The 26,161-nt window shown below is 48.0% G+C and overlaps 1 protein-coding gene across 6 annotated transcripts in view; it reads left to right on the forward strand.

The window, feature by feature from the left end:
* The window catches only part of MINK1 (misshapen like kinase 1), a 675,548-nt gene that overhangs the window by 402,378 nt on the left and 247,009 nt on the right, over positions 1-26,161 (forward strand). For 3 of the 6 annotated variants that reach the window (XM_086946233.1, XM_086946235.1, XM_086946237.1), the window contains exon 14: positions 18,069-18,155. The exons of the other annotated variants lie outside the window; for them this stretch is intronic. In XM_086946233.1, the coding sequence (XP_086802359.1) occupies positions 18,069-18,155 (87 nt within the window). The remainder of the gene's footprint in view (positions 1-18,068; positions 18,156-26,161) is intronic. 6 annotated transcript variants of the gene reach the window in all.

The following is a 26,161-nucleotide window of genomic DNA, read 5'->3' on the forward strand; positions in this document are numbered from 1 at the left end:
TATCTCTGGGTAAACAAAGCTTACTATTGTAAAGGAACTTCACGGAGAGTGGGGGATCTTCAATAGCAGCCTTTAGGGGTGGTGTACAAACATCCCCTCTGTAACTGTTCCAGGGCCCCCATACCAATGACCACTTGGGAGGGCGTCCCCTATTTCCCTAAACATACACCAATCTAAATTCTTTTCCCACACTTCCAGAGTGGGAGATTGTGCAGTTCCCCACATTTGGGCTATATTTCGTTTGGCAATCATAATACCCAGGGTAGCCCATTGGGTCTGTGAGGTGTTTAGGTCAGTAGGTTCCCAGATGTTAAGCAAGCACCTCCTCGCCTCCGGTAGTAGGGAGATCCCCAGTAGATTATGCATCATGCCATGTATGTTGCGACAATATGTGGCGATGTGCTCACACTCCCAGATAATATGGATAAAAGTACCAACGAGACCACACTGTTGTTTGCATAATCCCATGTCTGAGGGTCCCATGTGTACTAGTCGGGGACCTGTGAGATAGATCCGGTGTAGAATTTTAAGTTGAACTAATCTCAAGCGAGCTGGAATTGCAACTTCTTTTGGGGAAAGCCTTGCTATCTGCCAATCCTCTTCATCTAGCTCTATCCCATCCTGCATCCATTTGTCCCTTAACGCCTCAAGGGGTTCAGAACTGTGGTTAACCAGTTTTTTATATATCAGGGAGATTGTTTTGTCAGGAAGGTGTCCATCTAATATCCTATCTTCAAGAGGTGAGGCCTCTGGGGGCTCTGTCTCCTCGGGTAGTGCTGAGAGAAGGGAGTGACTAACCTGCCCATAACTAAAGTATTCGGAATTTGCTCGCTTATACTCCACTTGCATTTCCTCAAATGATTTTAATGTTCCCCTTCCCCCAGATATCTTTTACCATAGAAATCCCTATTAAGTCCCATTTGTCGAAACCTTTTGTCTTCCAGAGCTTGCCAAGTTTTTCGGAGTCTCACAGTGGGGTGGCCATAGTCAGTTTGTTTTTCCAGCCCAATCAACCCGTGGCATCATGCCAGTTCTGAACCAAATGCTTCGTTGGCCTAGTTAATGCCACTCTATTCGGCCGAGAGTACACGGCTCTGCTATACATACCCCCCGGAAGAAGCCATTCATCCATAGCATATCCAGGGTCATCAACCCGGCCATATGTGCCGTGGTTAATAGTTCGGAGGCCCAGTAGTATCCGTTTTTTTTCTATGAGAGAACATCGACAATGATAGAGACTGATTACAGAGAAGTTTGGGATTGAAGATAATAATGGAGAGGTCACACTTCCCCTCATGAATACTATGCTCCTACAAATTCATGGATTTTGGGAGCTTTTTCCATCGCCATTTACAACTTGCTCGCTTTCTGTTAGGAAAGAGTCTGATACCTTGCCCTGACGAAGTCTATGGTTGACGCCAAGAGAGACGAAACCCGTGTTGACTAGGACCAAGTTTGGAATATTGAAGAATAAATGAAAGAATGAAAAGATCGTCTATTTTTTAACAAGGACATTTACTTGTACGGATTTAAGCTCAGGATATATTTGTTTTTCTCTTTTGATATCTGGGAGAGCGATAACTTAGTCATACTAAGAAAATGTTAATTTGTGTAAAGCAATGCGGGGCCTGCCCTCCCACAATAGGCTCCGTTGAAAGCTCTCGATCTCATGGAAGTATCCCGATGGCACTGCATCCAAGGTATTCTGCAGAGCGTAAAGAAAACGAGGATGAGCCATCATTTTTAAAAGGGCTGCTCTACCCAACAATGAAAGGGGAAGCTTCCTCCAGTTGGAAATATCACTCTTGAGCCTCTGCAAAGGGGGGGAGGAGATTTCGGGAATACCTAACCGAGGGATCTAAAGAGACAAAGATTCCCTAGTATTTGAACCCTTCTGTGTTGAACTGTATAGGACAGTGTCGCGGAGGGACTGAAGGGTCTCCCTTCAATACAAACAAGGATTTCTCCCAGTTAATTGTAAGTCCTAAATTTCTCCCGAAGAAGGCCAGGATATCGAAGATGACAATGAGGGATTTACGGGGAGAGGTCATTCGCATATAAGGATATGCGGTCCTCCCATTCAGGGGACCACTGTAAACCTTTAATCGAGGGTTCTCAGCGTATCCAAGCGGCAAGAGGCTCCAAAGCCAATGCAAAAAGAAGGGGGGACAGCGGGCAACCTTGACGGGTACCCCGCCTCAGCAAAAAGGGAGCCGAAGCTCTGTTGTTTACAACTACTTGAGCGAGCATTTCTGAGTACAGCAGACGTATCCATCCGATGTATCCGGGGCCAAACCCAAACTTGGCCAGAACTGCCCATAAATAAGACCATTCGATCGTGTCAAAGGCCATTGTTGCTTCAAGTGACGCAAATATGGCTGGTTCTCGCAAAGTATGAGCTCTGACCTATACCCCATGCATTCTACGCAGGTTTAAGGCCATGTTCCTATGGGGCATAAAGCCCGATTGGTCGGGGTGGACTAAATCACTGATGACCTTTACCAGTCTGTTTGCCAGAATCTTGGCCAGATTCTTCGGCTCGGCGTTTAAGAGAGAGATAGGCCTGGATGAAGAACAGCTCGTTTTTATCTTATCCTTCTTATGAATCACCACTATCGTAGCGACCCTCTGATCTCTAGGGAGAACACCCCTGTCTCTTGATTCCACATACGTTTCCTTCAAATAAGGCGCTAGTTTGTCTGGTTTGAGTTTATAGAGTTCAATGGGGAGCCCGTTGGGACCCAACGCCTTTCCAGAGTTTAATGAACGGATGGCCAGGGCGATTTCATCAGTTGTTAGTGCACTATCCATAAACTTTCGATCTTCAGGGCAAAGACACAGGAATTGTATGTCCCGGAGTAGCTGGTGGGAGTCTGCTTCCGAGCGAGGGGAGACCAATGCATAAACTGCCCGGAAGTGGTCAGCGAATTTATCCACTATATCCTGAGGTTCGGTAAGTCGTATACCTTCCTCTGTTAGAAGCTCTGGGACTAGACGCGAGGCCCAGTCTATCTTATCAAGCCAAGTGATAAGCTTCCCTGCCTTGTCCCCCAAGTCGTAGAGCCTGCCCTGCTGCACCCTACCAAGAGCCTTAGCCCTCTCAGTGACCAATGGTTTGTAATCGTGTTGTTTCAGGCTCAGATGATGAAGTTTAGTTTGTCACCCCCAGTTCCAATACCCCATCCAATCTACAAATTTCAGTCTCCAACTCTACCACCTCTCTCTGTCTCTCTTTTTTAGAGCCAGCTATCAGAGACAGAACTTGACCCCTGATAAGCTGTAAAGGCCTCCCATATGGACCCTGAAGAGGGCACAGATCCCACATTGTTAGCAAAGTAGTCCTCTAACGTTGCAATGAGATCTTTGCGAATTTTGGGATTGCGCAAATACCATGTATTTATCGGGGCCACCCTACCCGCTGTACCCCGAGTTACAACTATGTGGATCCACAGTGGAGAATGGTCTGAAATGCTTCTAGCTAAGCGTGAAGCCTCTGTGATGTAGGATGCTTATGCAGCAGGGACCAGACAATAGTCTAGTCGTGAGAGACTATTATGTGCCCCAGAGGGGAAAGTATACTGCTTTTGATCTGGGTGGAGTAACCTCCAAGCGTCAACTAGGCCCATTGCTTCTCTAAAGTCTGGTAGCCAACGCATTGCCCGTCCCGTTTCCCGCGGAGGATGCCTGTCCACCATACCAGAGACGACTGCAATAAAGTCGCCCCCTAAGAGTAAAAGCCCAACAGGGAGTGAAAGTAGGATCGTCCCCAGACCTCCAGCATTGTGCCCTGTACCCCTAGTGGAACGTAGATGGACAAAAAGGTTATACGTTTACCCTCCCATGTGCCCGTGACACCAATATATCTGCCACTCCCATCTTCCCATGTGGTAGTGATTGCCAATGGGAATGTCTTACGAATCAGAATGCCCACACCTCTGGAGCCCGACGTAAACCGTGAGTATGCGATCAAGTTGTATCCCATTCTGTGTAGTGCTTTGCATGAGCTTCCAACAAGATGTGTCTCCTGAAGCAGGACCACGTCTGGCGCCTGTCTTTTGAGAAACTGAAGTACTACACTCCGTTTAATTTTGTCCCACAGCCTGTTAACGTTCCAACTCAGCACCTTTACTTCTCTACCCTCCACCGTCTACCCGGTACAATCGGCAAACCCCTGCATTTTGTCTATTGAACCAAATTATTGTGCTGATGCTACCAACAATCCACCCAACAAATAATCCAAACATTTCCCCCCAACATCCCCCCACCTCGCTGCCCTGCCCACTGGGCTCCAAACTGCCCACTGAAAAATGCAGAGTGCCTGTCGTCCCAAAAATTCAAGAAAGAAAAATGGATACGGTTTGTTCTCACCTCCCCTACCCTCGACCCCTATCAAGAAAGAACTGGATCCCCTCCGAGCCCCCCAACCCGCCACCCAGCCAATCTTACGGAGAGTCATACGGCAGCCCGGAGGCCTCACAGTCACTGACATCCGGCAAAACACGGTCAAACCAGGGGGTAAAAGACAATCTTATTCCTGTTCCGCCGTCGCCTGCTCCTCCAATCTGTCAGGTGCGCCTGGGCCATCTCGAGGAAAAGTGTCCATCCAATCGGCCACAGTATCTGGGGTGTCAAATAACCAGGCTCGCCCGTTGTCTTCCACCCGCAAACCTGCTGGGAACATCTGAAAGAGACACGTTAGTGATAGATTCCTTACCTTAGAATATCCCCAGGCGTCAGACTGGATCCGGAAAATTTTGCATAGCAATACCCCTGCGCGCCGGCAGGCGTCGTCCGCGGCTCCGCGTCCGTCGTCTGCGTCGTTGGCGCTGGAATGACGTCGTCGGAGTACTTAGATGCCGCCCATGCACGCTGACGTCAGTTCTTCTTTTTCCGTGCCAGCTAGCGCAGATCCGGAGAAGCTCTACCCCTTAGTCTTTTTTGACTAAACTTTTTGATCTTTTTGATCATCTCTCTACTCGAGTCTTCGACTCCAACGGTGCCGGTAGGGATGCCCGGGTTCAAACCCTGTTCCAGGTGCGACCGACTGATGTCGGTTACCGACCCCCATCGCCGGTGCCTCAAGTGTTTAGGCCTATACCACGACGACCGCACCTGCTCCGACTGCCGGGCCCTGACGTCTAAGGCTAGGTGAGAGCGGTCTCGCAAGCGACTGGAGCTCCGGCAGTCGGCACCACGCCGCACCCGGTCCTGGTCCCGGTCCCACGGGAGGTCGAGGGACAGCTCGCGGGGTCGGAGCCCTCGCAGCTCCGGGAGTGGTCATCGGTCGTCAGGATCCAAGTCCTCAGGTAAAAGGCATAAGAGGTCGGAGAGACATCATCGTTCCTCCGACCCACACCGACGCTCGCACGATGCGGCCGGGGTTTCGGTGACACCACCCACGCGGCTTTGCCGGAGTCGCAGTCGTCGCCGCCGCCTGCCCCACACCTTCGGATCCCTGGGCAAGACGCGACGCCTGAGGAGATCGAGCGGTACCTCATGGCCTTGAGGTCCCTCCCTCCTCAGCTGGGTTCCGTGGTGCCTTCGGGCCCAACGGCCCCGGCTGGAGGGCTTAGCGGGTCGGGTGCTTCGGCTCCGACGCCGTCGGGTGCTTCGGCCCCGGCGCCGCAGGCCCTCTCTGGATCCACTTCCAGATCCGGGTCGTCGCCGGTCGACCTCACGACCTTGCCGACACCAGCCCTATGGGTGTCGCCCCCTGCGCCTGCTATGGGTGCCGTCCCCGATCCTACCCCCGGTCCGACGGCATTTGGAGTTTTCTATTTCCATAAACAGGACCCATCTGTTGAGCCTGTACTACAGGAGATGGGTGAAGAGGGTGATTGGGAGGGGTCTGAGGACTCTCTGGCACGGGAGTACCAGTCACCACAGGACTGGACATATGAGCTTGGGGAGGCCAGTGGCATTGACACTTCGCCAGACACTGGATTTGTCTCCCCTCCCACCGTGGCTATGGAGGAGTGGGCTGCTTATCGTGTAGTGTTGTCACGGGCAGCCAAGGCCTAAAACCTTGAGCTCCCTGCCGCGGCCATGAGGACTAACCTCCTCACAGAGGTCCTTAAACCGCAGGCAAGCTCCAGTGAGCCTCTGCTGCTGTTTAATGACGTTGTGTGACGTTCTTGTGGGCACTTGGTCCAAGTACGCCACAGGTCCGCCTGTGGATAGGAACGTGGCCAGACGCTACCGCCCAGCCCCGGGCGACCCTTGCTTTTTGTCCACTCACCCCACTGCCGAGAGCCTGGTCATCCAGGCCTCCACTTCCCAGACCGCATTCCCGACGGCTCCGCCCGATCGGGAATCCAAGAGGTATAAGCAGTTCTGGAAGAATGTGTTCTCGTCCCTCAGTTTGGGACTGCGGTCAGTTAATACCGCATGCCTCTTGGGCCGCTATACCCACACCCTGTGGGACGCTGTCGCAGATGTGCTGCCACAATGTCCAGAGGAGGTCCGGGCAAAACTCACCCAAACCCTTGCGGAGGGTCGAGATGCAGCGCGGAATTCCATCCGGTGTGGGCTGGATACCACGGACTTCTGGGCAGGGCGATGGCAACAACAGTGGCGGTTCGACGCCACGCCTGGTTGAGGTCCGCCAACTTTTCAGCCGATGTCCAGGCCACTCTGCTGGACATGCCGTTTGATGGCCGTCGCCTCTTTGGCGACAAGGCAGACCATGCGCTTGAGCGATTTAAGGACTCCAGGGCAACGGCCAAGTCCTTGGGCCTCTCGGCCCCTCGCCAGCAAACGGGTGCCTTTCGCTCCTTTCGTGGCGCCCCCACACGTGCTGCCAGCCACGTGCCGCAAAATGTCCAACAGTGCGGTGGCGGCCGTGGAAACCGCTGTGGCGGCGGTCGGGGACAACGGCGCGGCCAGTCCACACCTTCCCCCACAGCACCTGCCTCAAAACCCTCCTAGTCCGTGCTTTCAGGCCCATGTGAGGCCAGTGGGGGGCAGGGTTCGCCATCACCTCTTCCACTGGCGCACCGTCACGTCGGACAGGTGGGTGCTGCAAATCTTCCGAAGGGGCTACTCCTTCTCCTTCGAGGGGACCCCTCCAGCCATGCCACCGCAATTCCACCGCGTGTCGGGGGATCACTTGCAACTTCTGCAAGAGGAAGTCACGGTCCTCTTGGCCAAGGGGGCCATCAAGCGCGTTCCTGGGCCAGAGTAGGGTGTGGTTGTTACTCCCACTACTTTCAGGTACCCAAGAAGGGCAAAGGGGGCCTACGCCCTATCTTGGATCTACGGAACGTCAACGGCTTCCTCCGGAAGGAGAAGTTCAAGATGCTGACTCTGGCTCAGGTCTTAGCTGCCCTGGACCCAGGAGACTGGATGGTAGAGTTGTACTTGCAGGACGCCTATTTTCACATCCCCGTCCTGCCGGCCCACCGGCGTTACCTCAGGTTCACGGTAGGCCACGAGCACTTTTAGTTTACCGTACTCCCCTTCGGCCTTACCAGCGCCCCACGGGTGTTCACCAAAGTGATGGCGGTGGTCGCAGCCCATATGCGCAGGTTAGGGGTTTCAGTCTTTCCCTACCTCGACGACTGGCTGTTGAAGCTGGGCTCGCCCTAGACAGTCGTCAACCACCTCCAGACTACGGCCGATCTCCTGCATCTGCTGGGGTTCTCCATCAACGTGCCGAAGTCACACCTGTGTCCCTCTCAGAAGCTCCTCTTCATCGGAGCGGTTCTGGACTCAGCGCAGTTTCGGGTTTATCCACCCGAAAAGCGGGTTTGGGATATTCAGGCTATGATTCCGATCTTTCAGCCTTTATCCCGGGTCTCGGTCAGGTTGACGCTGCGTCTTCTGGGGCTGATGGCCTCCTGCATCCTTCTGGTGCATCACGCCTGGTGGCGGATGCGGGCTCTCTGGTGGGACCTGAAGTTTCAGTGGACCCAGCATCAGGGCAACTTGTCCGACCATGTCTTGATCTCGGAGGGCACTGCAAAACAGCTGCAGTGGTGGCTCACGGACCGCGATTGGGTCAGTGGCAGATCCCTCTCCCTACCCCACCCGGAGCACGTAGTTGTGACGGACGCGTCCCGCCTCGGTTGGGGAGGCCACATGGGAAAGGTGGAGATCAGGGATCTCTGGTCTCCGGCCGAGTCCCAGCTCCACATCAACCTTCTGGAGCTGCGGGCGATCCGACTTGCACTGAAGGCATTCCTCCCCTCTGTCCGGGGGAGTGTAGTGCAGGTGTTCACGGACAACACCACCGCCATGTGGTACTGCAACAAACAGGGCGGGTGGGGTTGTGGACCCTATGCCAGGAGGCTCTGTGCCTCTGGCAATGGCTGGAACATCAGGGCGTGACCCTGGTGGTTCAACACCTGGCAGATTCCCTGAACGCCAGGGCGGACAAACTCGGTCGTCGGTGCATGATGGATCACGAATGGCGTCTGAACTTTGATGTGGTGCAAGGCCTCTTTCAGCAGTGGGGAGAGCCTTGGTTAGATCTATTCGCCACAGAAGGGAACGCGCAATGTCTTCAGTTCTGCTCGTTAGATATTGCAAGGCGGCCGCTCTTGCTCGGGCGCGCTTTTCATCGCGAATGGAGTTGCGGTCTATTGTACGCCTTTCCCAACTATACCACTTCTGCCCAGAGTGCTGAAGAAGATCAGGCGCGACCGGGCACAGGTTATCCTTGTGGCTCCGGACTGGGCACGAAGATACTGGTATCCCGAGCTACTCAGCATGTCAGTCGATCCCCCGATTTGTCTGCCTCTTCGGGAGGACCTTCTGTCGCAGCAGCAGGGGACGGTCCTCCACCCGAACCTGTCCAGTGTCCACCTACAAGCTTGAAGATTGAACGGTGACAGTTGAGGCCATTTGACTTTCCTCCCGAAGTCTGTAATATCATTCTGGCAGCCAGGCGTCCCTCCACAAAGTCGGTATACGCCTGCAGGTGGAACAGATTTGTGGCATGGTGCACAGCAAAGGCTGTGGATCCACTCTCTGCACCCCTTTCTGAGGTTCTCCTCTTCCTTCTTTCTCTTGCCCAGCAGGGCTCTGCTCTGGGCACTATCAAGGGCTACCTTTCTGCCCTTTCAGCCTTCTTAAGGCTACCTGATCAGCTTTCTTTATTCAAGTCCCCCATTGTATACAGATTCTTAAAGGGCATCACTCATATGTTCCCTCCTGTTCCTTTTGTGATGCCCCAGTTGGACTTGAATCTTGTGCTTACCTACCTAATGTGTGCTCCCTTTGAGCCGCTCAATAACTGTCCTCTCGTCTTCTTACCTTGAAGACTGCTTTCCTGGTTGCCATCACCTCTGCCAGGAGAGTGAGTGAGCTCCAGGCTCTTTCTTCTACACCTCCTTTCCTCTCTGTTCATCCGGACAAGGTTGTGTTGCGGACGAGACCTTCGTTCCTGCCCAAGGTTGTCACAGCCTTCCACATCGGGCAGTCCATCACCTTGCCCACCTTCTTTCCGCCTCCGCATCCCTCGAAAGAGGAAGAGAGACTCCACCGTCTTGACCCAAAACGTGCGCTCTCTTACTATCTGGAACGCACACGCCAGTTCCGGGTGGATGACCAACTCTTTGTTGGTTACGTGGGCGCTAAGAAGGGAAAGGCGGTGCACAAGCGGACCATCTCGCGGTGGATCATCTTGTGTATCCAGGCGTGTTACTCCTTGGCTAAGAAGGAACCACCTGTGGGGCTGAGGGCTCATTCCACTCGAGCCACAGCGACTACAACTGCCTTGGGCCGAGGTGTGACCTTGCAGGACATTTGCCAGGCGGCTACGTGGGCCTCGCTGCTCACGTTTGCACGACATTATTGCCTGGACAGTCAAGTCCGGAGGGATGGCTTCTTTGGTCGTTCCGTCCTCCAGGACTTTCTGGTGTGATTATTGGTTCGCAGACCCACCACCGGGGTTGGTATTGCTGGGGTATCTATTCTAAGGTAAGGAATCTATCACTAACGTGTCTCTTTCAGATGCACAAGTTACTACTTGTGTTACGATATATCGGTAAGAGACATTAGTTAGTGATAGATTCCTTACCGACCCACCCATCCTCCCTGTTCTGCGAACCGATATCTAGGGTTAAGGTCATCCCCTTTTTGGGGCCCTAGTTTCATGGCACCAGTGTTGGTTTTTTGCATAGCTCTGTCTAAGAACTGACGTCAGCACGCAGAGGCAGCGTCTAAGTACTCTGACGACATCATAACGGCGCCCACGACGCCGACGACGGACGTGGAGCCGCAGACGACGCCTACCAACGCCTACCGACGCGCAAGGGTACTGCTACGCACAAGTTTCCGGATCCAGTCTGGCGCCTGGGGATATTCTAAGGTAAGGAATCTATCACTAACTAATGTCTCTTACAGATATATCGTTACACAAGTAGTAACGTGTGCTTTAAGCCTTTAAGCCTCAATCGTGAATCTCGTGAGATCATCCCTGAGGCTTTTTGGCTTTTTCGCACCTACATCTTCCTTTTTAGCCATGCCAGGTGGCACATGGAAGCTCTGCGGCAGGATTCGAAGTTCTAATAGGCCCAACTTCATGGAAATCTGAAAGTTATCATCCAGGTCTCAGTGGAGGTGGCTCGCGGCCCTCAGCGGGCCAACAATTAAACCAGCTGCAGGCCATCTTCCTTCCCCCTCCGACAATTGGTGGTAGTGACAGATGTGTCCTTACTGGGCTCATCTGGGGGAGGTGGAAATCAGTCTCTGACAGATGCCCATCTTCATATCAGTCTGTTGGAGTTGCAAGCCAATCGCCTGGCTCTGAAGGCGTTCTGCTGCCCATCAAGGGATCGGTGTTACAGGTTTTTATGGACAACACCACTGCCATGGGTATCGCAATCAGCAGAGTTGAGTTGGGTCCTGGATCCGGTGCCAGGAGGCTCTGCACTTTTGCAGTTGGTTAGGGCACCAGGACACTCCCTGATCGCAAATAACCTTGCAGCGTCCCTGAATAGCACAGCGAACAAGCTGAACAGACTTTGTCTGGTGTATCATGAGTGGTGTCTGCATCCCGAAGTGGGGGTCGGGAATCATCCATCTGTGGGAAGAATCCTGTTTAGATCTTTTCACCACAGTTCAGAATGCACTGTGTCGAACATTTGTGAACTGAAGTTTTCACATACCAGGCGATGCATTCCGCCTGGAATGGAGCACATGCCTTCTGTACGCCTTCAGTCTCTTCTGCCTGCAGTTCTGAAAATAATCAAGAACGACCAGGCCCAGGTCATCCTAATGGGTAGAGATCGGCCAGGAGAGCGTGGTACTGTGTCTGTCACTTGAAGGGGTAAATATCATCCTTGCAGCCTGACTTCCTCTCACAAAATCCATTTATGTTGGACCCTGGGACATGTTTGTGGTCTAGTGTGGTGCTCATGAAGTTGATCCTTCACAGGCAGGGCCTTCCAGTGGACATTATTAAAGGTAATTTCTTTGTATTTACCTCGCCGACCATGCTTCTTTAAGGTACCATGTTGTGATGAGATTTATTAAAGGTTTGACACACATGTTCTCTTCCAAGCCTTTTTGTGATGCCTCAGTGGTGCATTATCTTGGTCTTGACATTTCTCATGTGTACGCCCTTCAAACCTATGCATGGTTGCTCTCTGCCTCTCCTTATTTTGAAAACTGTCTTCCTCATTGTGATTGTTAGCTCGTCGCATGAGTGAACTCCAGTCACTTTCACTGCAACGGCAATGCACCACATTTCTCCCAGACATGTAGTTGCTGAGGCTTTGATGGCACTCATCTCAAAAGTTACTACTAACTTCCATGTTGGACAGTCAGTCGCTGCAATAGCATTCCTTGTTTTTTTGACCCCTCGAGACTCCATCTGGTGGCCCCCAAAAGGGGTTTGAGTTTTTTTTATTGAGCATTCCAAGAAACATGTGTGGATAATCAGCTATTTTTGTAGTTTCCCATGTTGAATAAGGCAAGGTTGTGCACAAGCGGACCCTGCGGATGTGGATACCACTCGGCATCACATTCTGCTGTGCACTGACCAGGAAACCATCACGTCTGGTGCCAGTGCCCATTTTACAAGGGCCGAGGCTGCTGCTAATGTGTTTTCTCATGGAATGCCTGTCCTTGATATCGGCCAGGACTCAGCATGGGCATCTTTGCATAACTTCATGAAGCACTACCACCTTGACAGTTAGGTCCGGTGGGAGAGCACTATTTTCTCTCGGTCCTTGAGGACATATTGGTCCAAGTTTACTCCAGAAACCCTCCACTTGGGAAGTTGATGCTTTGGTATCTATGGTTAGAAGTTTCCCTCAGAGGAAGAAGGTACTTGCCTTTGGTTACTCTTTCTCGTGGATACTCTAACTGCAGATCCCTCACGGGCCTCGCACCTCCCTGTTCTATGAAGTGGCCTCTTTTTGGCTTCTGAAAATTTCCAAGTCATTATTCAGCACTGTGATACCAAGAATTGTTCATGCTCTGCATCTAAGAGCGCAGAAAGGGAGAAACAAGAAGCAGACGTCCGCATTGATATGAGACTCCGCTTCGTCTCTTCTGGGATGGTATGGAGCCATGCAGCATCACAGAGAAGTGCCTGGGAACACTGCTAAGAATTTTTTTTTGATCGAGTCTGGTGCCCTGGGGAGGGTTTTAAAGTAAGGAATCTGCAGTCCGAGGATCCACCAGAATGAGTAATACAGAAAGATGGTGATTTGTTCATTAGCAGCAATTGTGATCACAATTCTTCTTTTTTACTTCTGATGAGAGATACCTTGTTGCACTCCTGCTCGGTTAATCTTGCCATGCACGATTTTGCTCTAACCTGTGCCTCAAGACTTTATTCAGTAGGTCATGTTTCCAACCTCCCTCTGATATTTCCATTCCTGTTTCCCATGTGGTGTTCTCATGCGCAGTTACTCTTTAGCAAAGGTAGCTGCTCGATGACCTCATAGATTTCAATCAATTAATCAGGTTGTACTTGTAGAGGACGGCTTGTCACCGGAGAGGGTATCCAGGCGCTTTACTGCTGTGGCATCTATTTAGTACTCCTTGGTTTGTTCATTGGCCTTTGGGCACACCATCAGTCATTTGCCTTCAAACTGCTAGACGCCCTACAGCGGTGACTCACAAAAACTATCCCTAGAGTCCATCATGGATAATTCCCCTCCAGGATTCAAGTTCTTCTTGTTCAGTCTTCTCCTACCCCATGCTGTACATACTCCTTTTTTCTGATCTATACATCTCTTCCTCCTTCAGTTCTGCACTTGCTGACCGGTTCCTATACTTTGTCTCAATGATTACTTTAAAACATCCCAAACTTTGCGTACTTGGAGACTTACTTCAGGGCCTAATTTGCAAATGTAAATACTTCATAAACAAATGAACGGAATGTCGTCCTTCCCTCTCTACTGAACTTACACCTGACACTGTATTTGTGCATCTTGTAATCCCAGCACAGTGATGAGCTAAACTTGTTAATTATTCAGTTTCCCTTCACATCTCTTCCCCTTCCACAAAGTATACCACTACAACCCCACTGTCAGCTGCTAAAGCATAAGAATACATGGCCTGCTCCCTTTTAATGCTTAGCTAACTTCCTCACCTAACAGCCTAACAACGACAGTTCAGCAGTCCCACCACGGACTAACACTGGATTGCATCAGTCGTTAGCAGAACCAGCGTACGCCGAGCAAGCACAATTCCTATCAACATCCGAAAGCAAGATCATTGGAAAACAATGGTAAAAGACAAGCAACTACTGTGATAAGATGCAGTCTCCTTTCAGAATTTATGAAACCACTCTTGCTCAGTGGTCACTATACTTCCAGTTCTGCTTCTCAATTTAGTTTTTTTTTGTTTCTAAACTGTGGAACAAACTTCTTTTGACTATGGATCGCCATCCCCTCTGCTTCTGTTTGAAGACACCTGAAACGACACTTCCTTAGCTTAGGCTGGAGCTTTTTCTTGTGTTAAATGAATTGTTCATTTTTATGTAATTGTCTAACCCTGCTTTAAATAAGACTTCTATCTAAATACAAATAAATCGCTGAAACGCCCCAAAATGGACAGCCAAAATCTTCACTCTACTTGCAGTACGTCATAGGTACCTTTGCGAGGGGGTCAGTTTCTAGACGCCAAAGTGGACAGCACTAGAGCCAGACCAACAAAATCTTTCTGAGGATAACTAAATAGGACAAAGTCTTTTTCACCAGTCACTGGAAGTAAAATGCAGCCTTTCTAGATCCCTTGTGTGCACTTCTTTAGTGAGATCATCCCTATCAAAACATCTAGTATCAAAGAGATTTTCAGGTATTTGGCCTTGGTAGGAGTTGGACAGAGGGCAGAGGTGAATGGTCAACATCATGGACCCAACCTCTGTTCTTAAAAACCCTTCACAATTAGCTCTTCGTTTGTGGAGTGTAACTCTCAATTATGTTTGCTCATCCATTCGTCAATGGTCCTAAGACATAGGCCAACAACAGGGTTTTAGTTTTGTTAATAAAAGCAATAAGTTATGGTAGAGTCTCATTAGAATGGTGATACTCATTAGAATGGTGATACTCTGTAAAAGCTAAAGGGTCTGCAGTAGTCTTAAGAAGCATTAGGTTATCTTCTGCATATTGAGAAGCAAGACTCCAGTGTGTCTTATAATTTGAATTAGGTATGCGTCGGCCATTCTGTTACTTGTTGTTTTGATGTTTAATAAAAACATTTTTATTAGGTTCACTGGTGTGCGGAATGATTAATCTCTGCTCCTAATATTGCTAAAAAAGGTTTGTCTCAAGTTAATGTCTTTGCACCCCTATAAGGCGGAGGGTATTTTATAAAAAGCATGCATCCACTGAGGAGACTCAAACTGTGGAACAGTTGTTTTAGCGGAGTAATCTTTAGTTGTTGTGTCAGAAGTGGTTGAAGGTACATACTTTGATTCATCCTCAACTGTCCTAGTTGGGCTGGCTTAAAGACACACTGCTCTCATGGCCTTGTATCTCTGCTTTCACGAAGACTGCATTGTGAAGTCAGAAGGTGTTGGTTAGGATCGAGCTTTGAGTTCTGCCTTATCCTCACTAACTACTGAAGTGTATCAAAATTTGGGAATCCCCTGCTAGAATTACATTTAATTACAACAATTCCAGTTTGGGGTGAATAATTTAAATTTGGGCCTGCAGATTAAATTGGATGAGCTGCTGATTAGCTTTTTCTCGCCTCTTGATGCGGCACCAATGGAGTTGGCTGATTCAGACTTCCTTCCTCTGGGTTTTTATTCTGAGGACCATGGTTGTGGAAGTACTATGGAAGGTCTGGTGTGTCCTCCTCCAGTCTGGACAATTAAGGACACAGCACCACCCTCTGTGCCATCTGGCTGGTTACTTGACTTGGCTGACACTAGTGTCTTAGAATCTTCGCCATCCTCCTGTCTCCATCCGGTTAGTCTACTGAGGCCAGCTCCATGTTGGCGGACATGCTCCAACGAGTTTTGATTACTCTGGATTTACACCTTCCTTAAGAAGAATTGCCAACAGACCCCTTACTTGGTATTCTACACCCTGCCCAGTCTAATGTTGAGCGTATACTTCCCTATAGTGACTGTCTTTTCGATATCCTTTTGGGTGCTTGGACTAAACCTGATGCAGGCCTCTCTGTGAATCGCTCAATTTCTCACAGGCATCACCCGGCCATGGAGTATTCCTCTCTGTCTACTTAGGTGTCCCTCTACTAAAAGCTTTGTGGTTCTGGCTGCTTCAGCCATACAGAATATATATTTTCTTCCCTGTGTCCCTCTGGAAAGAGGGGCCAGGAGATTTGACACTTGTGGTAGGCGTATTTTCTCTTCTTCTAGCGTCGCTCTGAGCTGTCTGAACACTTCTTGTGTGCTCGCCCGCTTCTTCCACGCCTTGTGGGACTCGGTGGAGCGCCTCTCGCCCTCCCTTCCGGAGGAAGCCTGGAATGCTCTTGTTCCCCTGGTACAATATAGGCAGCAGGCTGCCACACTTAGCATCCACTGTGGTATGGATACTACTGATTCTGTTGGCTCGCACGGTTGCGTACTTCCAGGTTTTTGGAGGTTGTGCATTGATTGACATGCCTTTTGAAGGCAACTCCCTTTTTGGTGCACACGGCGGATACGATTTATGCCGGTTCAGGGATTGTCATAGTGGTGCAGAGTCTGAACTCGGTTATTATTTCACGTCTTCCTTAGGCGGAGTTCTCTCCCTTCCAAGCATATTCGTGGTGTGGTGTTCCTGCTTTCTTCAGGTACCCTTCGTCTTGTTCTTGCTGTTGGTGACCGTTCCTTTGACTTTTTTTTACAACTTGCATTTTTCCTACCCCAGTGCTTGCTCTTGAGCAGGTATTCTGTTAAGTTGTGCGGTTGCACTATTGCCTTGCTCCCCATTTCCGGGGTGCCTCGGATTCTTTTTAGTGAGCTACTCTTACACTTTGTATCCCTTATAGTGACTTTGCCTTCCTCTTTTGCTGGCCTTCTGTCCATATGGACTCTGCTGGTGCCGCAGGCAGGCAACCTCTTTGGGTTCCTATTGGTTCAGGCCTGGGTTCAATTACTCCAGCCTTGTCATGCTGCTGGGACTGTTCGTCTCAAGGAGTCTAGTATTCTGGTGCCTGTTTTATACGTATCTCCCATCGTATTTATGGGGTAACGGTTGCCTCTACTCTTCTTTTCAGTCCCCTTCACCTGGGACACCCGTCCTCTTCCTTGTTCTGGTCCTTAACTGGTATCCTCCTTTCACTAGCGGCTAGAGTTTTTCCTTTCCTCCCTCCACTCTCGCCTTTGAGGCGTCCCCCCCTCACATTTGTTTGTGATAGAGGTTATGTTTCGCTCCCCCCCACCCCCCTTCCCCTGGTGGGGGGTTTTCATTATATTTTTCTTAAGAGTCTATCCTGTCTTTTCCCTCGTTTTCTTGAACTGTTGCGGTTTGTTTCCGCTGGCCATTGGTTTCACCTGGACCTTCCTCCCCTTCTCGTCTCGCATCTGATCCCAAGTAATGATGCCTTTCATATTCCCACTGGTCTTCATGTGTCCCAGTCTTTTACCAGATGCAGGTCTTGCGTTTCTTTGCGGTTTCCAATGGTTGATAATGGACTTTGAGCGCAGACATCCAGCGCGGCTTCTTGAAGTGCAGCATTAGTGAACGAAGGCTTTGAATCATCTTTTGCCTTCTCGGTGAGATCTTCAGTCGCTAAGGATTGCGATCTTATTGGCTAATGATGTGGTGGGTATGTAGGTGACGCTGTTGTAGCTGTCCTCATTTTTGGCGTATACTGAGCAGGTGCTACTATTACCCATTTTAATAACACTTAGTCTGTGATCCTGGAGGTAATGAAGGGCAGAACGTGCCCTGCGTCAGGTTCTTCCTTTCTTCTCTGTTACCAGAGTTCTTATACAGATCACCACAGTGTAATCAGACTTTCAGCGTGAGGAGTCTGTACAAACCCTCTCTGTTTGGCTGACACTAAACTAAGATGACTGGACCATGCAGCAAGTGAGAAGTGCAGGTAAGTAAAATGACTTCTTTATTCCAAGAATCGTGTGAAATCAGCAAATGTTTTTGTATATTTCACTGCTCCTTCCAGAACTCTATTGCCAGCATGCTCGTAGCTTTGCTTTTAAAAGAAATGGAGTCTTCTGAGGCACTCCGCTGAGCTCTAGATGGTGTAGATGCTGCTATTTTCATGACTCAATATGTATGATCTTACTTTATTATCGTGTGCGATCTTGGTTTGTTAGAACATGCATTTTGATATACTACACTTCCTATCGCTGTAAAAGTCAGCGCTTCGAAGACAAACATTCTTTTTCAATGCAAATCCTTTGGTAGATGCAGAAGGAAAGTTGCCTTAGTGTCAAATGTGATGCTACGAACAGAGAACCATTGATACTTGTTTAAACATGCAGGTTAGTGCACGTTTTGAAGATTCTTTGAAGCCCTCTGACTGCCCTAGTAGATACGTGCTTCAAGCTATGAGGATAGAGGATCTTGGCTGAGATTTTTGCCTCCTTTTGCCCTTTTTGTGCTTATTTTCTGAGTACTCCTGTTCTTCGCCCTTCTGGTTTTACTTCTTCTGTTTCTGTCTCCCTTTCTATTTCTCTTTCTTCTCTCCAGGAATATATAAGGCACAAATTAGAGGAGGAACAGAGACAGTTAGAGATCCTTCAGCAACAGCTCCTGCAAGAACAGGCCCTTCTTCTGGTAAATGGTGCCTCTCATCACCTGCTCATGTTCATTTTTTTATTGCCAGATCATTTCTCCATCCGTCAATCACTGAAGATAACAGTCTTTAATTGATTGGAACATTAGCCAGATAATTCCTGTGACTCATGGGTGTACCATTCATAAATCCTTGGATGTGCATTTCACTTCGCAGCATCTTCTAAAGATTACACCATTCGTGGTATCAAGGAAGCAGGTTGCGAACCTGTCTTTTGTGTTTGACTTTCCAAGCTCATTCCGGTCATCAAGCTTGATTTACAGACAATCGTAATGCGTTAAAGAGCATGATTGATGGGTGAGGTGTCCCGATTAATTACTTTTACAGATCGGTTCACAATTAAAATGAGATCTTAGCCTTGAAAAGACAAATACCATTACATTGAAGTAAAGGCTTGATTGAAGTGTTTGCAGTGTTTCGTTTGTTCGCGGTCGTGTAGACCATCATCTGAATTATCACTCAGTCCATCTTCTTCATTTCCAGTCATAGCACTATTCAGTTCAATCCGCTTTCCTGCAAATTCACCAATTGTTGTTGAAGTTTAGAGTCCACCTCTCTGCTGTCCCAGAAGTGTGAGAACCCATCGGGTTCTTGGACCCTCTGATGTTGTCATCATTTTGACCCTACAGTTCTTAAAGCTCTTCTTCTGCCGTTGCATGTCCTTTGCAGCATAATGTGTCTTCCTGATCAGTTGACTTATCTAATAAATCGCTCTATAACCCACCCATTTGCACGTGAGCCTCTGTACTGACCTTCATACAGCTACCGCTCCCAGAATGATTGGATATTCTCTAAATTCGATATTCCCTGTTTTATCCATATTTATCTCAACTCTCACCGTTTTCATCTCGTCTTACTCTTCTGCCTACGAACCCTTTTCAAACAAACCATCGCTTCCTTCAAGCCAGTATCTGCTTTTCAAGCACCCGTATGTCCCATCTACTGCTGCTGTGTGGTCACAGGTACTGTGCAGGAGATGCACCAGTATTTGCAGAGTGTTTTGGGCCCATCATGTGTTTCATACTCTTCATCTCCCTTACGCAGCAGTTACACCGTAGTTCTCTTCTGCTCTCAGCATGAGAAGAGTGTATGCAGACATTTGCATTGATTTCTTAAGAGTCCAAACATTCCATGAGTGTCTGCACATTTCCACAATTGCCCACCTTTTTCCCACACACTCACTCCACATCTGGTCCAGATCTTTGCAAACCTTTCTGCAATCTGTGACAACCACTTTCTCAACATTCCCTCCATCTCACCGCTGTACCGGTCGTTGTCTCGCTACATTCGGTCACCTGTTTGTTTCCCAAGACTTTATAGGGTTTCTCAAACTATTTTAGTTTGCGAAGGTATTAGCTCTACCACTATTGTTGCCCTGGTAACCAAGTCTTCATGGAACCTTTCCAGAAATTTAAAAGTTGAGTTTTCAGTTAATGGACTCCGATAAGGCTTTCATGGCACTGGGAGTCTCTCTTTCACTTCACTCTTTTGTTTCAGCAACCGTGGTCATTCCATTGCTCTCCTTAGCCGCTGCTGGGTTCTCCTTTCACTCATATCACTTCCTCCAGTCACGACTTAGGTGAAAGTAAAGCATATCCAGCCCATTTCCTTCTACCCATCAGTCATCTTCAATGACATTTGTGGTACATGCTCCTCTCTTTAACTTATTAGTTGAAACATCAGATATATTGTGTGTCACAAGAATGTCGGTGCTGTGATTTTATAATGTCATTTTCTTCTGTTTGAGCTAAGGTTGTCTTGCTTCCACAGTAACCAATTGACCTTTCTTCTTTTCTTCATGTTAACAACATTTTCTTCACTCTGTTTTCCTTTGTTGTAAAATGTACGGTTTCTGATGGTCCTTGTACCTGCAGATTCAGGATGTGAACAATCTGCAGGTATATCGAGTATCCGTCAGAAAGATCATTAACAAAGCTAAGTAGCATTCTTTAGCGTGAGACTTGTCACCCTGGAAGGGTGGGAAGTTACTGAAAATGTTTACAACAAGATGCAGATGCTAGATAGTTTAAAATCATTCTTCTGGTCGGTTCATTGGTAGACAGTGCTTTCCACTCTGTGATGAAACCTCTCAAGATGGTTTGCAAACATCAACCCTGAGGTTACAATGTTCAACGTTTGGAGGAATCTGGTTGCACACTTACCAGATGGGATTTTGTCTGGAGTGGATCTGTTTTTCCGTGTACTCCTCAGAAAATGAGGGACAGAGGAGAGGTGATGAAGTGAACTATTTGCAAGAGAGCCTCGATGGTTTAATGTACATCTGCTTCTTCAGCAGTCCAATATGCAGGTTTGTCCTCTTCACAATAAGTGCACTTTATTCACAAAGGAATAAGTCCAGCGTCACAAAAATGTTGTTTTCTATAGGCTCTATCTGTAGAGGAGGCTGCAGTTAAGGTTCATAGAAATTGCCTTTTCATTAACACATATGTAAATCAAGTGCAGGAGGTAGAGGAGAAAGACACAAGGTCTTGTTCTCCTATTGACCTTCACTGTAAACAATGACAGCCCATCTCTCACCTTTGGACTTTGTTTTCACTTCTGGGTTTGGAAAACAAAATGTTTTCTTTAGATGACCCTCACCCACCAGGGTTTCCCCTTGGTGGCTTTCAGGACCCAATGATGAATCATGCCACAAAGAGGAAATCCTGAGGGGTGAGGGTTATCAAAAGAAAACATTCTATAAGGGATGGTCTCTCTTTATTTTCATTAACACAGCCATGACTTGCCTCCTCATACCTTCATCCACACAGTCAAGACTTGCCTCTTCATACCTTTATCCTCACAGCCATGACCTGCCTCTTCATACCTTCATCCATACAGCCATGACTTACCTCCTCATACCTTTATTCGCACAGCCATGACTTGCCTCTTCATACCTTCATCCACACAGCCATGGCTTGCCTCTTCATACCTTTATCTGCACAGCCATGATTTGCCTCTTCATACCTTTATCTGCACAGCCATGACTTGCCTCTTGATACCTTTATCCGCACAGCCATGACTCTCCTCTTCATACCTTTATCCGCACAGTTGGTGCTTGCCTCTTCATACCTTCCTCCACACAGCCATGACTTGCCTCTTCATACCTTCATCCACACAGCCATGACTTGCCTCTTCATACCTTCATCCACACAGCCACGAATTGCCTTTTCATACCTTTACCTGCACAGCCATGACTTGCCTCTTCATACCTTCATCTACACAGCCATGACTTGCCTCTTCATACATATATCCACACAGCCATGACTTGCCTCTTCATACCTATATCCACACAGCCATGACTTACCTCCTCATACCTTCATCAACACAGACATGATTTGCCTGTTCATACCTTTATCTGCACAGCCATGACTTGCCTTTTCATACCTTTATCCACACAGCCATGACTCTCCTCTTCATACCTTTATCCGCACAGTTGGTACTTGCCTCTTCATACATATATCCACACAGCCATGACTTACCTCCTCATACCTTAATCCACACAGCCATGACTTGCCTCTTCATACCTTTATCTGCACAGCCATGACTTGCCTCTTCATACCTTCATCCACACAGCCATGACTTGCCTCTTCATACCTTCATCCACACAGCCATGACTTGCCTCTTCATACATATATCCACACAACCATGACTTACCTCCTCATACCGTCATCAACACAGCCATGACTTGCCTCTTCATACCTTTCTCTGCACAGCCATGACTTGCCTCTTCATACCTTCATCAACACAGCCATGATTTGCCTGTTCATACCTTTATCTGCACATCCATGACTTACCTCCTCATACCTTTATATGCACAGCCATGACTTGCCTTTTCATACCTTTATCCACACAGCCATGACTCTCCTCTTCATACCTTCATCGACACAGCTCAGCAGATTAACCAGCTAACACCCTGGCCTTCAAGGACCGGTATTTCCACAAAACGGGTCCTAATTACTCCAGACAAGTGGGTGCCAAATACTGTACTTAAAGGCATCAGCATTGAGTGCAACCTCTCTACAAAGAATCTCCAAATGAAATTCAAGAAAACAAAACAAGAACATATGCCATTACTCTTAAAGCGAGCAACTGAACTATTGGACAAGAGAGCCATAGAGGAGTTACAGCTCGGACAAAGGGGCATATTGAGACAATCTGAGACCTTCTGACTCTACAACCCCTCACCTGATAGGTCAGAATTTCCTATTGCTAAATATCAACACATTAAGATGTCAATTTCTGATGAGTGAATGTGATTTAATTAGTTCCTTTGATTAGAAGGACACTGAATGCCACACACCAATGCATCTAAGCTAGAATGAGTACCCCGGTTTCAGTTTGTGGTCTGTTATTCTGCATAAAATGTGCACCAATCCCTTTCACAATGATCTCACAGTAGAGATGGTTCATGTATAGGAACAGCGGAACCCCTCTGGACGTGTCCGTTGACTGCAACCAGAACATTTTTCGAACACGTGGGCTGCAGAATGAGATTTCTAACTGAAGAAATGCCATCTGATTCCGAGCCAGATTTCTGTAGGCCATCTCCGAGACGCAGCAATTAATTAGCTTTTCCTCATCTCATAAAAAAAAGTGAGAGTAATGACATGTCTTCATCTAGTATCCCGTTGGTAGGTGAAAAGACCATTCCAGAAGTGACTTCAAAAATGTATGATACAAGCTCTGGGGGGATTGGTCGATTTTGTTAGCTACTTCCAGTGCTTGAAGATATACGTTCTCTGGCAAAGAAAAGCAACTCCAGGTGACCGGAAAGGAAGAGACATCCTTAATAGATGGAGGGCACCTACCATCAACACTGGATTCATTGATACAGAGGACAGTGGCACTTATCCTGCAATCCTTTCAGACGTATGCAATAAGGTGGTATTGATTCAAACAGATAATACCTCAACAGGGGTTTCCGTACTGAGATAGCGTTAGACTAGATCACCACACCTGTCAGAGTAGTCCCTGGACATATGGCTTTGAACCTATATGGCAGGGATTACATTAACAACTTTTACTAGGAGGACAACATGAGGAGGAATGGTATTTGAGTCGCAACATACTAGTCTTACATAGATGGCAACTGTGTGGAGCAACAGTAGGAGACTGGTTTGGGAACTGGGCAAATACACAACGATCTGCTTTTCATGCGATCAAACAGAAGTCATGACGTTGCATCCAGATGTAACAAAAATCTGGCACTAAAGGCTGAGGAAAGGAGACAAGGTGCCTGTTGTCTGTACTTCAAAAAGAAAATGTGCAGAACTTCAACTCCTGCTTTGTGTGTGAAAGGAAATCAAGCTCAATCTGATGGCATGCTTCATTACCCGTCTGCCTCTCAAGCAGTGTGATAGGTTCCTCATAGCCAAGGAGCTCTTACTAGGGTCTATATAATATCAGTAGAATAACTCCTGTGTCTAAATATTTACTTTCTCACTCGGTTTGTCATAAATTCCTTTTTAGATACACTGTCTCAGTGCTTCAGACTGGTGAGACCCCTGGGCCCAGCTGGCTGAAATTGCACCTAGAAACACACAATAAGAACCCTTAGAGCTGGGGTCTCCAAACCGGTCCTGGAGGGCCGGATCCATGCCAGATTTTTAAAATAACTACATGTATCTCAATGGGGATATCCAAAAAATCTGGCATGGATCTGGCCCTCCAGGACCGTTTGGAGACCCCTGCCCTAGAGAATATACTGCTGATAGAGAGGTAGAGGCATTTCCATTGGGTTTCCATCACCTTAATCAACCAAGTGATCTGAAGGAAGCGCAACTCGTCCGTAAAGATGACTGACAGCTACTACTGAAGCCTGTCAAACATGGTGTTCAGATGACCTGAAGGGGACATGGATCTTATGGTCAACGAGCCTGCGGATGGGACATGGATCGCATGGTCGACCAGCCTGCGGATGGGACATGGATCGCATTGGTCGAAGTTCCTGCGGCTGGGATTTGGATTGCATGGTCCGAGAGCCTGTGGATGGGACATGGATTGCATGGTCGAAGAGACTTTGGATGGGACATGCATTGCGTGGTCGAAGGACCTGCGGATGAGAAATGGATTGCATGGTCGGAGAGACTGCGGATGGGACACGGATTGCATGGTCGGAGAGCCTTCGGATGGGACATGGATTGCATGGTCGAAGAGCCTGCGGATGGGATATGAATCGCATAGTCGACGAGCCTGTAGATAGGACATGGATTGCCTGGTCGAAGAGCCTATGGATGAGACATGAATCACATGGTCGACGAGCCTGTGGATGGGACATGAATTGCATGGTTGAAGAGCCTGCGGATGGGACTTGGATTGCATGGTCGAAGAGCCTGTTGATGGGACTTGGATCGCATGGTCGAAGAGCCTGTGGATGGGACATGGATCGCATGGTCGAAGAGCCTGCGAATAGGACTTGGAATGCATGGTCGAAGAGGCTGCGGATGGGACATGGATTGCATGGTCGAAGAGTCTGTGGATGGGACATGGAATGCATGGTCGAAGAGCCTGCGGATAGGAAATGGATTGCATGGTCGAAGAGCCTGCAGATGGGACATGGATTGCATGGTCAAAGAGACTGAGCATGGGACATGGATTGCATGGTCGAAGAGACTGCGGATGGGACACAGATCGCATGGTGCTGGGACATGATCGCATGGTTGAAGATACTGCGGATGGGACATGGATCGCCTGGTCGAAGAGACTGCGGATGGGACATGGATCGCATGGTCGAAGAGACTGCGGATGGGACATGGATTGCATGGTCGAAGAGCCAGTGGATGCTATTGACTAAGAAACAGAGAAAAACTGTAGCCCGTCAAGTCCAAGCAGTGTAAAGATGGAATTTAGTTTTTGAACTCGCTGATTGCCAGTAGTAGACCCCAAGAAGAAATGCATGAATGTTGTGCAGGAGGCAAAGAGAACACCTAGAAGGTTGGGTTATTCGCTTTACTGGAAGGGATTGTGAGTACCTCTGACTGCGCTGCTTTTATTTATCTGACATTGGTTCATTGTGTATATTCATCAGTGTGAATCTAGACTTCCTAACGCGGTACGGAAGGTTGGAAATAATGAGTCCCTTTCTGGAATCACTCAGGGCTTTTGGAAGGGTTGAGCATGTTTTGCCACAGACTTAGGACATCACTCCTGAAACTAAATACAGTTGTTGAAGACGCTCGCCAACCTTCTTTTCAACCTTTCATTTCAACATCTCCCTAAAGACCTCACACTGGAGGGTTATTTCTTTGTACCGTGCTGTCACTTTGAAGAGTCGGCGAACTTTATGCAGTAGCTAGAATTGATACATATTTAAAGAGAATATTGGGTGTTATCAAAAATGATATATTTTGTTCATGATATTCAAAAAATTGTGCATTGAAACACCTTAAGGCAAATCCAAAAAGAAATTTTCCCACATTGGTATAAGAAGGGCATTAATAAATTACTCAAACAGAACTGAAGCGTTTGAAAAGCCGAAACAATTATTTGATTCCTTTGGAAACTCTAAGAAATAATCCCCGTTATTAAGAATGATTGGGAAAGTTTTACGGATATTTATTACAGTATCTGATTAATGTTGCGCTAGAGAAGCGGTTCTTGTAGCACATCTTACGCTGCTTAAGAAGTCATCGATTCCTCTTTGATCCATACGGTACCGACCATATGAGGTGAATGTCTTCTACGGGCTTATAGAGAGGTAACAATGGTTGAAGAAACATCATCTATACAGGATGTTGATGCATGGCGTTTTCTGGAGCACTCTTCATCATCAAAGTGGACTCTTGTGACAAATACACCTGTGGTTGACGTCCACAATGAACATCTTCAAAAAACAAGTCTGTGTATCCTGCTTACATGTTAGATGTCACAATGAGTAAACCTGCAACTCTTCAAGGTGCAAAAGTGTTTTATCAGGAAAACAATTGTTTTATTATTTGAAATATCTTTATACGATATGTGTTTTATTATAACAAGGACTCTCTTC

Source organism: Lissotriton vulgaris, chromosome 12 (genome assembly GCF_964263255.1).
Source record: "Lissotriton vulgaris chromosome 12, aLisVul1.2, whole genome shotgun sequence".
In the NCBI taxonomy this organism is placed as follows: Eukaryota; Metazoa; Chordata; class Amphibia; order Caudata; family Salamandridae; genus Lissotriton; species Lissotriton vulgaris.